At 40.8% G+C, this 17,393-nt stretch overlaps 1 protein-coding gene across 4 annotated transcripts in view; it reads right to left on the reverse strand.

Moving 5' to 3' along the window:
* GALNT9 (polypeptide N-acetylgalactosaminyltransferase 9) overlaps positions 1-17,393 on the reverse strand; it is a 323,797-nt gene that overhangs the window by 89,588 nt on the left and 216,816 nt on the right. For 3 of the 4 annotated variants that reach the window (XM_040602335.1, XM_040602327.1, XM_040602344.1), the window contains 3 exons: positions 14,643-14,809; positions 12,345-12,519; positions 305-502 (listed from right to left, as the gene is read on the reverse strand). In XM_040602335.1, the coding sequence (XP_040458269.1) occupies positions 305-502; positions 12,345-12,519; positions 14,643-14,809 (540 nt within the window). Of the gene's footprint in view, positions 1-304; positions 503-12,344; positions 12,520-14,642; positions 14,810-17,238; positions 17,276-17,393 lie in introns of all 4 variants that reach the window. The other variant, XM_040602352.1, reaches the window with a different exon arrangement.

Genomic DNA, 17,393 nt, shown 5'->3' on the forward strand with positions numbered 1-17,393 from the left:
AGAGTCCGCTGGAAAATAAAAGCATAGATGAAAAAGATCCTGCTACCCTACTAAGGGCTACGATGCAAACTTGAACCACACATTCACAACTAGAGCACATGCACTTCTGCTCACACTGTGGCGCAGCTCCGAGATGCGACACATACGTCCCCAGCTTTGTAAAGCCATCTGTTTTCTTCACTTTCATTTTTCATTTGACTATTGGTACAGAGCCTGTAGCCTTGATTCACTTGAAATCCCCCTTGGCAGACAGCTGAGACGGAAACATGGCTAGTACCACAGTGACAGCGCATGGGAGATTTACCTGATGGGAGCTGACTCATCCCCTTTATCGAGCCAGTCCTGCGGCGGGATTATGTACATGCACCAGAGGCCCCAGTTATAGCCGTGGGCTGCATTGGCGTATTGCTGCACTTCAAAAGTGTTGTACTTGATATTGTCAATTGCTGGTAAGATGATCCGCTTTCGATCTTCTTTGATCCGGGTAAGTGCAGGTTCCACCCTGAGAACAATAAAAACAGCAAAATGTTTTACAGCCATCCAGTAATCCCAGGTGCTGCTTTGCAGTCTGCCCAGCGCAGTTCTCCAATCCTGAGGGCAGGCACCCAGTGAGCTGGCAGCCCAGAGCACAGCACAGCGGGGTCGGATACGGATCGCTGCTACACACGGAAAAGGCTGAAGCTTGGTATGGGATACTTCACAGAGTAACAGCACATGAATTATTACCTTTGTGAAACTATACCAGAGTTTAACAACACTAAATTTTACCGAACACTTGTTCTGAGGCCTGGAGATTGTCAGTTCATTTTGCAATGGACAAGTGTTGAGAGACACTATCACCAAGAGTGACTAAATGGTTGCATAAGGGTGACACAATCAGGATAACTGGTAGCAATTAAATACCTGCTCCCGCTGACAAGGCCTAAAGGGCAAACTACACACCAGGGACTGAATGAACCTGAGGGTTACTCAAAGGTTTTAATCTTGTTTCCTTAGGACTGACCCCATCGGACCTAGTCTGAATGACAAGCGTGGCTGCATTATGCCTTCTAAAACCCCTTTGCTGATAAGAAGGTTTCCATTGCCAGATGGTGCAAAAGCAGTGAACTGCAGGAAATGTGCCATCATTTCAAAAGGCTTTAAAACATCAATGTGCTTTCAAGAGAAGCTACATCCCAAAGTGTTTCAGGAAAGTAAAAAGCTTTAGTGAAAACATTCATTTCTGACCAAGGTAGCCTGAAGTTGCTATCAATTTACAGAGAAACTGATCCAAAGAGGTAGCAGACTTACATAAGGATGGAAAGCACTTCTCAAAGTAGTATTAGAAACAGCTGCTGGTTCATCCCTTTGTAACTGTGTTTCCCCTAGAAATAAGCTTTGAAGATTTTGCAGAGCTTTCGCATCTATCTTTAAGGGAATGGTGGTTTGCTGTGATCCACAGAAAGAGTAGGATTTGAACACTGATCTTTTGTCATTTTTCTTTGTTGTTGGTTAAAAGGCAATTGTTCCTTTGTGGTTTCAAATTTGTTACCTTATACTTTATTTGTTATCTTATCTTTAGTTTGTTACCATGTATTTTCTTGTGTAGGCCAACAGAAAGGAACAAGTTATGAAATTAATTCAACCTCCATTTTCAGTCTTCAATCTGAACTATCATACATTTTCTGATCACTTCTGTAAGAAGACAGCAATTTCCCTGTACTTGAATGCAGCCAAAATATTTCTTTCATGTACACAGACTCCACATTACTTACACGAGGTCACATACTGCTTGCTTTCTCTTCTTTTCACCCCTCCCACATCAATAAAAAGGCACGCAGGTTCAGTGGAACTGAGTATTGGTGATGAGCTACTTACTCCAAACAAACCATCACAAAACAATGTAAAATAAGAGCATAACTGACCAAAAGACAAGGTGTCACAGCACTTCATCTGGAGGTAAGTCAAAGAGAGTTAAACTAGTTTGATTTGGATTCTTCTACAAAAAATGACATTTGAATTCATCAGTACTTCTATTGTCAAAGCCCAGTCCCGCAAGTTACCAAAGGCCTCCACAGAAGCATGAAAGTGCAGCAGCCCAGGGGCGGTACAATGATTTCAGCTCAGGTTGTTAAGTACCTTTTTGGCTTTAAAATATTTCCTTAGCAGGATCATACATTTGGTTTTGCCCCTTCTTTTGCATGGCATTTAGAGAACTGCATCCCAGATTCAAAGGAGATATTTTATTTTTTTTTTCTGTGGGAGACAAGAAACAACTGAGAGAGACTCAGAACAATGCAGTACAGGATTCAGACTGCCAACTCATAGAGTCTGCAAGCCACGCTCAGGCACATACTTAAGGAGTCAATGTGACCCACAAAATCAGGATAAGCCACTTACATTCTTACATTACTAACATGAGATTACATTTATCAGACTAACCCTTTTAAAAACGATTGGGTGGATGGCAGAAAAACTCTTCCAAATCCAATAAAGCAGGGAAGAATGCAGAAAAGATGAATCTGCTTTGTTCTTTCCATAATGTTATCTCTGCCTATCAGTCTAGAGGCAGCAGCAGAAAACGCAGCAGAGCAATGGAGATGAGGGCCAGACACCCCTCTCCCATCAAAATCAGGTGCCTCAATGCATGGCTGTGCTAACTCCTGTGCATAGGATCAGCAGGAGTCTCTCCCACTCCCTTCTGGCCTCTGACATAAAGGATTTCAAAACAGCAAGCAACAGGTATAGATGTCGCTAATGACAGGCCACTAATTGTATGATTGGAAAAAGAACCACAGAACCACAAAATAGTTGGGGTTGGAAGGGACCTCTGGAGATCACCTAGCCCTGCCCCCTGCTAAAGCAGGCTCCCCTGCAGCCGGCTGCACAGGGTCGTGTCCAGGCAGGTTTTGAATGAAAGTTCATCAGGTTCCTCTCCACCCAGCTCTCCAGCCTGTCCAGGTCTTGCTGAATGGCAGCACCGACTTCTGGTGTATCATCCTCTCCTCCCAGTTTTGTAACATCAGCAGACTTGTTGAGGGTACACTGTCCCTTCAATCCTCATCTTCACAGTTGTGCAGGCGAAAAAAAAAGACCTTGGAGCAGGTCACTGTCCAGGCAGAGCACTTGCAGCAGCAGCCTTGTCGCAGAGCTGACTCTGAGTTCCCCTGCAAACCCGATAAACACCTTGGGAGGTAGCCTGCTCCTGAAGCCTTGCACATTGCATCTACAGATTTGGTGCAGCGGGGAAGTCTCAGAGCAGTGAGACCTGGAACCAGACACAGCTGCACCCAGTGACTCCCATAGCATGCAGAAAATTTATTATGTTTGGGTCTGATTTCCAGATCTGCCCTGCAAAGCAGGAAAACTGCCTGCCTGCCTTTGGAATCAGAGATCTATAAAGGAGTTTCCTTTGTACGAATTTAATTCTATCATTCACTACCATCTGAATCTCAAAACAGGTCTTTGACAAGCAAGAAAAGACTGGGAGTATTTAAAACTATTTTTATCTCTTGGTTAGAGTTCTTTGGTCACCAAATCCTCAAGTCCTCGATTACTGGGATGTTTATGTTGATACAAAGCAAGACCATTTAACCATCATACTTAAAACTATCCTGAAGTTTCTGTGTTCCTTCTGCGGTTCCTCTTTGTGTGTTCATTTTGCACACATTTTACTTTGAAGGGTAGATTCAAATCATGCAATGAAAAAGCTAAAAAAGGTAGGAATTCTTCACCTTTAATGTCAGATGTCTGCAATAGACCCCCCATATCCAAGGTAATTGCCTCAAACTTTCATTCTCAGCAGAGAGGCATGGAGGGTGACACTTTCATAGAAAGATGCTTCTCATAATAATGTTGACACTGGAAAAAGGTGAGATTATTAATGTTCCAGAGGGGCCTGTTTTGAATATAAGGGGAATTTAGCCTGCTACTTTGCAAGACAGCTTAAAATTGGACTGTTGGAAGTGTATCCCAAATAATGGTTAGAGAACGAATGTGAAGAAAATATTTAACAGTCACTCTGATTTTCAGCCCTCAATCATATTTGTGATTGTGTTCATTTGATATTTGCATCTTGGAAATGCTAATCTGGGTCCTCATTTTCCTCATAACAAGAACAATCCATTCCCAGCTCTGGTGCTGCTGTCACACCAGCCATCACCAAACTACTCCCATCACTCTACAGTTGACTGAATTCCTGTGTTTTTCTGGTGGTATGGCTTACATGCATTACCCCCTGACTTGGCGCTTTGCATCCGAGGGGCACAAGGAGCGCACAAGGAGGGGCACAAGGAGCAGTCAAATAAAAAAAAAATCTGAAATTTCATTAATCTCTATTAATCTATTAATTTGCAATCTCAGATTTTGAACTTTCATGAAATCTGGAGTGTCTGAAAGCTGTCCATGTGATGAAAGTTCTGTTTCAGTCCCCTGCACTCAAGAAATTTAAATGTTGAATATATTATTAATTCAACAAGTTCTGATATCTTTACCCTCAGGTTACAGATGAGGTAAAATCCCACGCCAAGATTATGGAGTGAACTAGTATGAAAAAACCTGCTGGAACTTCATTTTCTCAACCTCCCATTCTCCCCAATGGAAGTGGCTTTCTTCCTCTGTCTGTATCTACATGTGTGGAAATCATATCCCTGCAGTTATTAGGAAGAGGAAAGGTTCAGTAGTATCTGGACAGACTGCACATTTATCTAACTTCCAAAATATGTTCACACTCACAAGGAAGAGAGAAGGCTCTGAGTCACAGATGGAAAATCTAGTGCAGAATTGTTCTCTGTTACTTAGCAAAACTCAGAATGGAGAGCCTTTTAATTAAACATTATACACCCATGAGGTTTTACACCTTGTCCTGCCTGAGCACGGACAGCAGAACAGCGCTGGGGTATCAGACGCCAAGGGCTAGCTCATCTGAGTGGGATCTACAGCAACATTCAAATCCCAGATTCTGCCAGTGCCCTCTGCACCACCGCCACTGCCTGTGCTCTGGTTTTCTGCCTGCCAAGATCCCTAGGTAATGGTCAATGAAGGACTACAAGCTTGACTAGGACTGGGTAATGGACTGTGTTTACATTGCTTATTTTAGGTAATCCATGAAATATGAGGGGGTTTTAATTGCTATTTATTGCTAGCAAAATCCAGTGCTGGAGTAGCTCTATTAGCCTGAATGGACTTACACAATGTCTTTGTCTCTGTAAGCTGAGCTGCACATTCATCAAATCCTTTGTCAACCTTGCTGGTAATTCTGGCTTTGTCTAATTGCTTCAGGTTTTTGAAAGCATTATGATTAAATCTTTCCTAGTAATTTCTAATTTTTTTTACCAATTTTAAGCTGCTACATTATTATGTAGATTTACTCATCCTCTTTATAGACACCAGTGTCCTTTCCCTGGCTCCCCCCCCCTCCCCGCTTGTTTTTTTCCACTGTGCATCTGCAGAAGTCAGGTGCTCCTGGCAGCTCCCAAGACTAAAAGGACAGAGTGGAAGAGGTTGCTGAAGTCCAGGTATGTTCAGCATGCTATACTGATGAGCTGCAAATATGTTATTTCCTTTCCACATGGCCACTGTTGGCAGTGAGGCAGGATTCAGCCTTGCCTGATTAAGTACATAAACTGGATGTGAATTTTGAGATTAATCTCTGTTTTTCACAGATGCAAAAATACTGGGTTCCTAACTTGTATCAATGTGCTTTATGGGCACAGAGTAGCATATATTGTTAACAGGTTATTTACTGGAGCAAGAGGAAAAAAATCTCCTAGGCATATTCATAGACATGATGGATTTCAGTAAGTATAATCAAAATATTCAGCTTTAAAGGTAGTACTTCACATTATCCAGTTCTTTTTTCCACTTCATAAAAAACAAGCAGACAATTTGGGCTGGAATATGAGTGACATAAGAAGTTCCTCCCTTCTGTCCTCACTGAAATACATATACTGTCAGTGTCCTCCTCTCACTCTGAATAGATTGCTGGCGAATGGTTAAAGCTAGAAGAGAAAGGACAGTAAATTTAGCACTGTTATAGACTCCACTAGGCTAAAGGGTATTTTCACCTGGGTTTCACTCCTCTAAAACAGTTCCAGAAAAACGGTAACACACTGCTGAAGTCTCATTCCCAGGACTCAGCCCTGCAACTGACAGTGCTTGGTTGAAACTCCACAAAGCATATTGCTGTCCTATGATTTTGTTGGGCTTCCCACAGGCACAACGATGTGCTGGGAGGAAGATCCACAGCAGGTAAGTGATTTCTCCTTTCAGAAACTCTCTTGGAGAATTTGGGAAGGAATCTCTGATGGAGAGCAAGTTCATAACAAAAGGATGTGTCAATTTGTCAAAGACTCTTGAGCATATCACTAGCCATAAATAGCACAGGCATTTCATGCATTTGATGCCTTGCCTACCAGTGGGTCAATTTCTGGATGAACACTGGATTTTCCAAGGTGTTGAGCACCCATGATGACTCAGCGGGAGCTCCAGCAGTGCCAGTACTGTGGGCCTCAAAGAACAAGTGCTCCCACTATATAAACATTAGAGTTAGGAAAAGAGTTGGAACGCAGACTATAGAATAAGCTTGTAAGAAGATTGAGAGCAAAGGCAGGGGTCATATTGTGATCACACAGGCTCCTCTAATCCCATTGTAAGTCTCTCTCTGAACATATATGCATTCTGTATTTAATATTGGGCCAATTCAGAGCAGTTGAAACCCCACGGGCAACCACAGCAAACAAAAACTGTATGCTGTCTTACATCCCCATCAGATTGCTGGAGAGTTCATGCCATTGGGGAAGCCTAATTTTTCACAATGCTAAGAACAGCTTCTTCCAGATAGAAAACAGATAAAACCAAGTAAGTAATGAGCTCCTCAGCACGCATGATTATATAATTCATCTCTTTAAATATGTAAAAACACCTGCTGACTTCAAGCAGATATTTAAAAAGGCACAACATACGAATAAATGCACAGGATCTAAGAGAAACCCCATGCATGCTGCAGGCCAGATCCTCTGCTGTACAACTCTTCTACTTCAATGGACTTCACAACTTCAGGGACGCTTTGCTAACACGCATCATCTGAGGACCCAGAACACTTTCCAGTTCTTACTTAGAATGATTGTACTAGGCATTTGTCAATAACTCCCTCGCCCCTTGCCTCTCCCCAAACTACACTTTTTCTGATTTTGCCCAAAAGCAAATCCTTTCCTAAATAACAGGAATTGCATTGGAAAATGTCTCTCAAATTTTTCCCTCTCCCAAGTGGGTACCCAAATACCCTAACCTCTGGGTTCTTTTGAGATAAACAGGTCTTTTGTTTCTCTCCACCATCACTATTCTAGTTTTTACTCCAATAAAAAACGAAGAACTAACATTAAAAAGTCCAACGCTTTTCCTCCCCCTCTTTTCACAAATTAGAATTTCTTCTTCTTCTTTTTTTTTTTTTTTTGGTAAGGACTTAAGGAAGAGTCCTTACAAGACATAAAAGAAATACAACATGGCCTCATCTGCTAGATTTTATGGCTTAGTAAGTTTAAAACCATATTTTACTCTGGCTGTACCACTGTCATGCACCATGAAGTAAAAACTTAACAGAGAATATAAGAAAAAAAAGATCTGTGTAAATTGAAAGCTTATTTTGCATGTGATTTTACACACTACCTCAAATTTCACTGACAATATACATTTATCAGATGCAGACAAGCAGATCTACTCACATATATAATTCTTCATTATGGCCAACTGGGGGATATTTCATGCAGAATGACTTTCCTGTAAATAAGTGTTCAGAAAACTAAAAAAAAATAATTAAAAAAATAATTCATACTTCCTTCCTCAGTCTCTAAGAGGAGAGAGAAATTCCCCATCTGTTCTACCTCACATCTCTATCAGCATTCCTGTGTGCCTGGGGAAGGTTCAGACCTCCAGCCCCCAGCAAGAATGGAGCCAACACAGCATAAATGCCTGCTGGAGAGTTAAAGATCAGCTCTTCGGCTGCCAAATCTCAATAGCTCTTTTCTGCACCACTGAAAAGCAATGATGATGCTTCAATGAACACTCTAGGTTCTTTAGGTAGATGAATAGTTGAAGTTGCTTTTCTGGCATGTTGTCTGTATGTAAGCTGGTGCTGTCCCATCAATCCAAGAAGCCCACATGGCTGATGCTGAACACTTCCCTCTCCACTTAGTATCAGCTCACTTTTGCCCTCTAAAGCATGTATTCTATTATGTTAGCAAATTGATATTGTGTGATGGTAGAAGCTTTGGATGAGAACAAATTCCCTTAATAAAACCATGTCTTTTCCTTCACTTTTAAATAAATAAATCTTCCCAGGTCAAAGTTAGCATGGTACCAGGGATGCTGCAATGGGCCATGTCCTGAGCAGGAGTGATAGGCTTTTACCCTCCCCAGGGGAGGGACCGCATAGGATGAGGACTGCAAACATAAGTTCACCCTTACCTTCAGCACTTCTCTCACTAGGAGAAAGCCACCTGGACCTCGCCAGGTCCCTGAAGAGCCACCTGAGCTTGAACAGGTGGGGAGTTTGCCTGCTCACAGTTTGGCTTTCAGTACACTGCATGAAAATAGTAACAAGGGAGCTTTCAAGGGGGCCAAAGACCTTGTGGCTTTGCCCTACAAGAGCATAACCAAGTTTCTGTAACAGAGTACTTGAGATAACCAAAGTCATTAGAAGGAAATCAACTTCCTTTTTTCTTTACATACTTTCTCGAGAATCCATTGCTTACAGACACTACAACAAATTGCACTACATACTACAGTATAAAATAGCATTTGCCAAGCATCATTCACAGACTTAGGGATCCTGATCTTTGGTTCTTCCTAGTTCATTAAAATAGCAGTTTTCTGTATTTTTAAAACACTGCTAACTTCCAGGAAAATCCATAATGATGGGATGTGTGTGGCGCAGTCTGATGGATACTTGGCTTAATTTTCAGGTCTTCTTTCTCATGTTGGTCTGTCTCTGGTATGTTGAAATCTTTTCATTATATCCTCTTACTCCATTGCTTCCTTATTGATAATTCCCCTTAGTCTGGCAAAATTTTAACTACTACAGTACTGCATAACTCCATTCGGTGCAGATACTACCTCTGCAACAGGAGCAAAGGCAATTCCTAAGATAGAATGCAAGTATAGTACTCCATCATTATGTCTTCCTTTGCAGCTCCTAGCACCCTCTTTACAACTGCTAGTATATTATGGTTTCTGCCTTTCACTTACTGATTTCTGCTCTCCTTCACTCAATGTGTCCTTTTTCTCACCCAGAGAATTAACACCCCATCTCCGCTATCTCTCTTTGCTGTTCCCAGATATAATGAAGTTCTCTTATCCTTGTCATGTTATTCTTTCCCATCTCAAAGACAGGAGTTTATATAATGCTCCACATCTTGTGCAACACGATTAGCAGCTGGGATGTAGTGGTCCATACTCAGTGTTATGTTGCTTAACGCACACTGGATGGACCTAATACAAAAGTCAGAGCAGGAATGCTGAAATCTTCAGAGGACTGAAGGGAAAACTGAACTATACAGGCTTAAATACACCCTCAGAGAGGAATGTACAGGAGATTTTCATATCAATTGGTTCTGTTGGGTTGCTGACTCGAGATGCTACTCCTATTGACATTAAGTAACCATTAAAACTGTAGGACAGGTAGAATTTAAAATATGAACTGTACACATACATTATCATGTAATTTTAATTTAAAATTACATTTGAAAGTTAATAGTAATGGCCTCCCTTTCAGCTAGTCCTCTCCACTCTTGCTCTCACAGCAGCAGTATTGGCTCACACTATCAAAAGCCTTCAGGGGAACAGGTCACTAGAAAATCTCTGCTCTGTACTAATACATTTCAACACCCGAGAAGCAAAAAAGCAGCAATTAAGCACAGCAAAATAAATAATTCAATAGCTAATTTGACCTGCCAGGTTGTAGAGGTTTGGTTTTTGGTTTTTGGTTTTTTTTTTATATCCTACCAGATTGCATTTTAGTTTAGAAGAAGCGTCCCTGGAGAGTAATGCTATGAGAGCCCATAAAATGCTATAGTGCGATATAAGGTAAAAGCTCACCCATAAATGGGGCAAATATTATTTAAAGAAAAGTTTTCTTATTGTCAGAGTCCTGCATATTTAATGAGAAAGTGAAGTCCTTCTTTGATTCTTTATAAATTGATCTGCCAACTGATTAGGCAGGTAAAGCAGCCACTGACTGGAAGACTAAAACTGTACTGCAGGTGCTTGACTTTTAGATGGAACACAAACCAAACAGAAAGCTAATGCTTTTTTTTCTGTGGTAAAGGAATTGGCTTCTTTTTAATTGCCTCACAAAAAATCCATGGACAGCTTTGAGTTGGAGCAATCCATGTGGCCTCTGAATACATGAATATACATTGTAAATGGGGGGAAATATTTATGCAAGATGAGACTTGGAAGAAGAACAGAATAGCAGTACTTTAACAAGACACTCCTGCATGACTACCAAGTGTATAGGGTTATAGAGTAGGGGTAGTGTCAATCTGGTGGGGAAAAACACAGCAATCCAGATGGAAGGAATTCCAGTCCCTCCTGGTAAAAGGAGCTAAGATGAAAACTGATATGACAGGCAACTGCATATGCACAGGTAGACAGAATTAAAAGTAGGAGGAAACAGGTAAAACAAGGTTTGAGATGGCCATAGCAGCCCCAAAGGTTGAGTGGAACAACATAAACACCAGAAAGGAACAGCCTGTGCTTCCACATGCAGCTCTGAAACAAAGGGACACGTGATGTTCCTGGTGCACGTTTGCTATTCTCATTCATCCTCTGCAGCCACTCCAGAAGCCAAGTGGTCTCAAAGCAGCTGCACAGACTGGCTCAGCAGTATTCCTGAGACTTAAGCACACTTGTTGAAAGGAGAGACACCAGGGAGGATGCAGTAAATGCAAACACTTTTTATCTGGGATATACACACACTCTCATTTACTAAGTAGTCTAGGTTCTTGCTATGACGATTTCAACCCTTTCTGACATTAATGCAAAGCAGTAAGATTAAAAAAAACTAAAACAAACCCAAAAGCAATCACAAACCCCTTTCCTGCTTACTGACACCATTGCCTAACTTCTCTGGGTAGAGTACATCAGTAAGATCTCAACGTCCTTTATTTTGTTTGAATTAACAAAATTCTCTGCAAAGCTCAGAAGACTGCAGCTTGGGCAGGACAAGCACTGGGCGTAGCACCCAGAGTATGCTCTCCCCAGTCCCTGACTCTGTCCAGTAGCCAATATTACCCTAGATGAACATTTGTAATGATTTGAAAGACCTATATGCTTTAAAAGTAAATAAATAAATAAATTAAACCAGCTCTTAAGCTTCTAGAAAATTACTACATCTGCTATTATAGTCTTGGGGGAAAAATGGGGTGAACATAAACCAGTTGCACTACAAGACTTATTTTATTGCATCTTCCATTTTATAAAGATATTCATGAACATATAAAAATAAACACTCCTTTGCAATTAAAATTTCTCACTGGTTGTAAGCACAGTTATTTTTAGTTTTAACCCAGGGATATCTCCCGGAACTGCAGAACATAATCAACTCCACCATAACCCTGCATCATCATTATCAAATACCAGCCTAGCTTTGGAAAACACACATTTCACATACTGAAGGGCCCAGCAGCCCCTTTTCAGCTGACTGTACCTGTTAGTTCCTTCAGGCCTCACTTCCGGCAATGCCACTAAGTGGTACTACAGAGATTTACTCCAACTGCAGATCTGGCCCATTAAGCCCAAAACAGTGCTTGCCACAGTCAATACTGCTCTCTTGTAAAACAAAGGGGATGAGGAAACGTGTGCTAATTTCAAGCTCCATTAAAAAATGCAGGAAATAATTCAATGTTTCCCTCAAATGTGAATGCAAGAAAATTGATGAGGAAATCAGATTGGTATTCAAGCTTCTAAGGAGAAATGATAGAAAATGACAAGGAGATAAGAAAAGTGCTTGAAAGCATGCATCTGCCTCCAGCCCAGAGCCTCCTTAATGGTGTTTCCCCTTTTGACTGCTCTGGAGGTTTCATATTCATTGTGGTTTAAATTACTTCTCTCTCCACTGAACTGTAGCAGAGCAGGCACAACAGCTTTTTTATGGATCTTGCAGCTATTGCAGAAGATTGTTGGCAATGTTGCAATAATCAAGAATATTATTCAAAAGTAATTGCTAATGTGATAACACCAGCCTACAGCTGTCTTGTCCCTATAGCTTTTCAGCTTCCCTGTCACTGAGTAAATCTCTTTCACAGCCTTTGAGACGTAGGGCACAGTGTAAAGTGCTGCTGTCCCTGTGGGTACAGCCAACAACTTACCAGCCAATGTTGAACTCAACGTGAGCATCAAAGAACCCGACGACAGGAGAGGTTGCTGCTTTCCAGCCTTGGATTCTGGCTCGGATCAGTCCTTCTCGTTTGTTATTGCGCACTATTTTCACCAGACCCGGGTATCTTTTATTGACGTATTGGTCCAGGTTAAATTTTAGTTCAACTGCAGGACAAAAAAACCCATACAAATATTCAGAATGAAAAAAAGCCCTGCAACTTTATGTTTTACTCCAATTTATTCTGCAGCAGGAAGGGAAAGAAAACCTTGAATGTTACTAAACAATTAGTCAGTTTTACAGATATAAACTAATACCGCAGTTGTAGCATGCACCAGTTCCAGGGGTACCACCTCAGAGAAATTCTCTACACGTTAGAGACTTGCACAGGTTTAATATGGCCTGATGGATTTGAGTATTGTTTTGAAGAGGTAGTCTGTCTAAATATTTTTAAACAATTACTATTGTAGTTCTCTGACGATTTGCATTTGGTTACAACTAGCCTCCGGAGGAGCAATTCTGACCTTATAGCAGTGTAACATGGGAGTCTGGTGACTTTTTTTCTGATTTACGTTATTCAGTAAGTTTGAAAAATAACCTCAATGGATTTTAGGTCAAGACCTCATTCAGATCACAATTAATTTCCCTTAATTTCAAGGGTTTTCCCTTAAATATAATTAAGACTCCTCAATACTCCCATTGAACTAAATGGATATTGAAGATTTCAAATAGACTTATCTTTCGTTCATTTTCAGGCATTCAACCACAGATGGAGCAGAACTCATTTACTCCTTTTTTCAGCTTCATTTCAATAGGCTTATAAATAGGCAAATTACTAAAATGGTCTCTCTATTTTTTTAAATCAATCTAGTTTGGTAATTAATTTACACTGCAACTTATTCATAATGAGGCTTTTGCTCAAATATATTTATTAGGAGAACTAGTAGAAGCTTCCAGGACATTAGAAGCCTCGTTCTTCTGATCTATATTACACAGTAGAATCATTATCATTGGAATCAAAGACCTGATAAATCTCCAGCTATCTAAAGAATGACAGAGAAAAGCCATATAAAAGTTCACTGAGAAACACTAAGTCCAATTCTCCTCTGTATTACATTGACTCAAACACCTTGCAATCTCACATAATTACTCCATAGATTACACTGCCATAACTGAAAGCAGAATTGGACTAAAGATTTCTTAAACCTACAGGTTTTGAAACTTATTTTTGTGTTAGGGATTTGTTTTCTCAACCCTCATTTCTCTTCAGGGATCTTGAAGAGGAATGGCAACTTAAGACTGAAAGGTTTAGAGCTGTTGATCTGTGGAGGAAATGCTAAACTTGAGCCTTATTTTAACAAATATGATTTAAAAGATGCAACAGTTAACAACTTAAACCACAACAACACTACTTGTCACCAGTATCCTAAAAGTTCTTCATACCCAGCCACCCTGGGAAACATGCTGATCAAAAGCACCCCATATGCTCACCAATATTTTGAGTTTTGATTGCTGATAACAGAAGTGTTATTTTTACATTAATGAACCAGATGACCTGAAAGTTTCATGTGCTTTGTGCCCATTCTGGTTCATTCTCATAGTCTAATGTACTCCTACCTCTAACCACCCCACCCGCCCCCCCCCAAACACCCAGACTCAAAATCTGATATTTTCAACACCTATTTAAAATAATGAAAAAAGCAGAGTGTGCTGCCATGTAAAAAAATGGAAACCATCCTTAAGGAGAATCTGTACCACCACTTTTCCTTGGAAGCAGAATTTAGACTTTTAGTCTATTAACGATGATATTCCTCTGGATTTGAAAATTTGGAGAAAGTGTCATTTTTATATTAAGATTGCCTATACAAATGTCATTCAACCTGTGAGGATTGAAATCAGCAGGGTTTATCCACATAATGTTTTTTTTTTATATATAAACAGTTAATATTTACTCACAGCTTTGTGCAAGTGGCTCAATCAACACTCTCATCAGCAAACAAACTACCATAAATTCTACTGACTTCAACAAAGGTAACATTAATTTACACCAACTTAGGATCTAGCTTATTAGCCATAAATCAGTGGTGGCATGTATGACCTTCCTCCCTCGGCTGTTTACATGCAGAACGACTCAATGCTGTTTCATCCCAACATTAAGAAAAAAACAAACAAACAAGAAACCCCCCCCAAACCATTTCAGTTAGTAGCAATCAAACTTCCTTTGATTTACATTTCATGTACATTAACCAGACAGGATACAGTACTTAGAGGAAAAGATATGTGTGTTCACCATTGTCGCTGTTGTCATCAACCAGGATGATCTCCTTGAGCAAGTGTGACGGGGTGTGATTCACAACGCTGTGCACAGAGCGCAGGATAACAGAGAGTGCCTCATTTACAAATATGAAGACCACAGAGATCTGGGGCAGGTCATCTGGGTAGGTCATCTGTTTGCACCTGGAGAGAAGAAAGAAAGAATTAAAACCCAAGCAGCCACTAGGAAGTAAAATACACTGAAGAGTGTCCTCTCCTCATTGCTCTCCAGTGTATAGGAACTTGCAGGCTTTGTTCTTTCCAACACCAAAGAAAGATGTGTTAATCTCAAAAGAAGCAAAACAGCTAGGAGCAGCAACCTTTCTGTCAACCCAGTTAAAACAAAAGTACATCTGGATGCACACAGACTTGTAGCGGCTTTCATTCTCTGGAAGGTTTAAAAGCATCTATTGAAAACCAAAAGAATTATCAATGACTTTGCTCAAAAACAACCTGAAGGCGGCCCACAAAACTGTAGCCTGTCTGTGCTCCCAGGGGAACCATCACAAAGTCTGCTGTTAACTCATAATTAGATCTCATACTTTTAAAAGCAAGACCTGCTCAAGCAAATTTTGCATTTGCCTGTACAAAGAGGACTTGCAGCCCTTTCTGATTCTGCAGTTTGTGCAGCGATAACAAATACATGATGTTTGCTGTACAGACATACTTGCTGAAATATTTGCAAAACAGATCTGCTCCATGTGAGATGTCACCTTGGTGGACAGCTACATCCCGAGATTCACAGTTTGTTTTTGTGCTTGCTCAAATGCACTGAAGCATATATGTACATATAGACCATTTTGAGAAGAAAACCCGAGGTCTGGAGAAGTCACACAGCATAAAGCAGAACCTCTGCTTCCCAAGCCCCCAGCCTGTGCCCCTCTGTAACACCGTACTGCCTTATTTTAGTGGAATTCTCTCCCACTAGCAAGATGCTAACTTTAAAAAATTACCTACTTGTTCTCACAGTCAAAAGCCATTCAGAATTACCATAGCAATTAGTGAACCTACTCTCCAAAACACTGCTAATGATATCACAGGAAATAACTTTTCCTGCTCTTATCAAACTTTATGACCTCTTTGCTCATTACTTTGGCATAACAATCACTTTTTTTTCCCCACTACCAGCAGTCATGGGGATGGGGAGGGTGACAAATACTTGACTGTTGGGTAACCTCTGGAAATTAGTTATGAAACCTAGTATAGTGCAATTATTCGTAATTCCTACTCATCCCAGCACTATTCGCTTGGAGACCCGAGTACTTGCCATTGATTAGTGTTGCCACAGCTATTTACCGGTCGCTTGCTGGAGGCCTGTGCCACACAGAAGACCACTGTGTAAAACTTCTGGCTAAGCACAAATCTTACACAGTCTAAAAATAAACCCAGAACAAGGACAAAGATTTACAGGAGGTGTGAATGCTCTGACACAGCCTCCTTTTTGAACTTCTTTTTTAACGTGATTTTCTTGTTGACCACACCAACATATCAAAGAAGTCCATCAGGAATACTTCACTAACAGCAGAGCCATCAGCTAAAAACATGGACCTTGCATGATTCCCCTTGATGAGGGACATCTTTGATCTGACAGAAGTTTGCATCAGAGCCTCACTTGTATCAGCAGGGCATAGCAAATTGCATCTCAGTAAATCAGACTGGTACCCAGGGAGTGGGTGCATTACTGGTGGAAGTGAGGCGGAGGAGGGAGCCCAACTCAGGCCATGCATCCTGGTGGGGTCACGCATCAGCACTCAGAGATAGCAGAAAAGAAGGGAAGCAAAGAAACCATGTAGCTGAAGTCTGGAGACAGCAAGGAGACTGTGGCCAAGGAGGAGGAAGTACAGCAGTGAATATAGGGCAGTCAAAGCAGCACTTGCAATGTAGAGAGACAAGCAATCAAAGGACAAGTAGGATGAACACAAATGTCAGAAGCAGAGAGGGATGTCTGGAAGGACCAAAGTATTTTGCCTATGAAAAGACAGGGAACCACTGAAATAGTACAAGACATCAGCAGATTAGGCTGGGCTTCCTTTAGCTTCTGATCAAGAAATTTTGATGAACTTTTCTGGAGTAAAAAGTACTTGTTCTAATGGCAAGTGAACTGGAACACCTGGGCAGCTAGCCACATAGTCCTGTCGAGACTGAAAGGTTGAGCAGGACTAATCCTCAGTGCTTTTCCTCCATCCTCCCACATAATTCTGAGAAAATCGTTATTTCTAATTCAATCTTTAAAACCAGCACACCTAAACCATAACCTCCACTTCTGATTTATTTGTTCTTTGTCATATTAAATCAATGCATTATTATCCTAAGTGTGACTCCATGGTCTCACTGGTTCACAAGACTCTTCATGCCTTGGCTATCAATGATTACTTACGTTGTAAGGCATCATGGACTGCTTTAGATAAAAGGCTGGTTTGAATTTGTTATCCCACCTGGGTTAAGTCATTCCTATCACTTCTCACTGCAACCTTCCTTCTGTTAGTTCTCCCCTTCCTTTGTTAGCAGGACATAGTTGAAAAACTGTGTTATGTCTGTTTGCATTTAGAAAGAGCACTCCAACCATTACTTACCAGAATATCTTGGGTAACCCCGCTGCAACAGGAACATCTAGATGGGAAAAGGCAAACCTCAGAATTTAGCAGTGATTTAAAAGCTGTCATAATTTCATTTATTACAGCAAGGATTAAGAACAGCAAAAGAAGCTGTCCAGCTGAGTTGACTTTTC

The sequence above is a fragment of the Falco naumanni genome, chromosome 1 (assembly GCF_017639655.2).
Source record: "Falco naumanni isolate bFalNau1 chromosome 1, bFalNau1.pat, whole genome shotgun sequence".
Lineage (NCBI taxonomy): Eukaryota > Metazoa > Chordata > Aves > Falconiformes > Falconidae > Falco > Falco naumanni.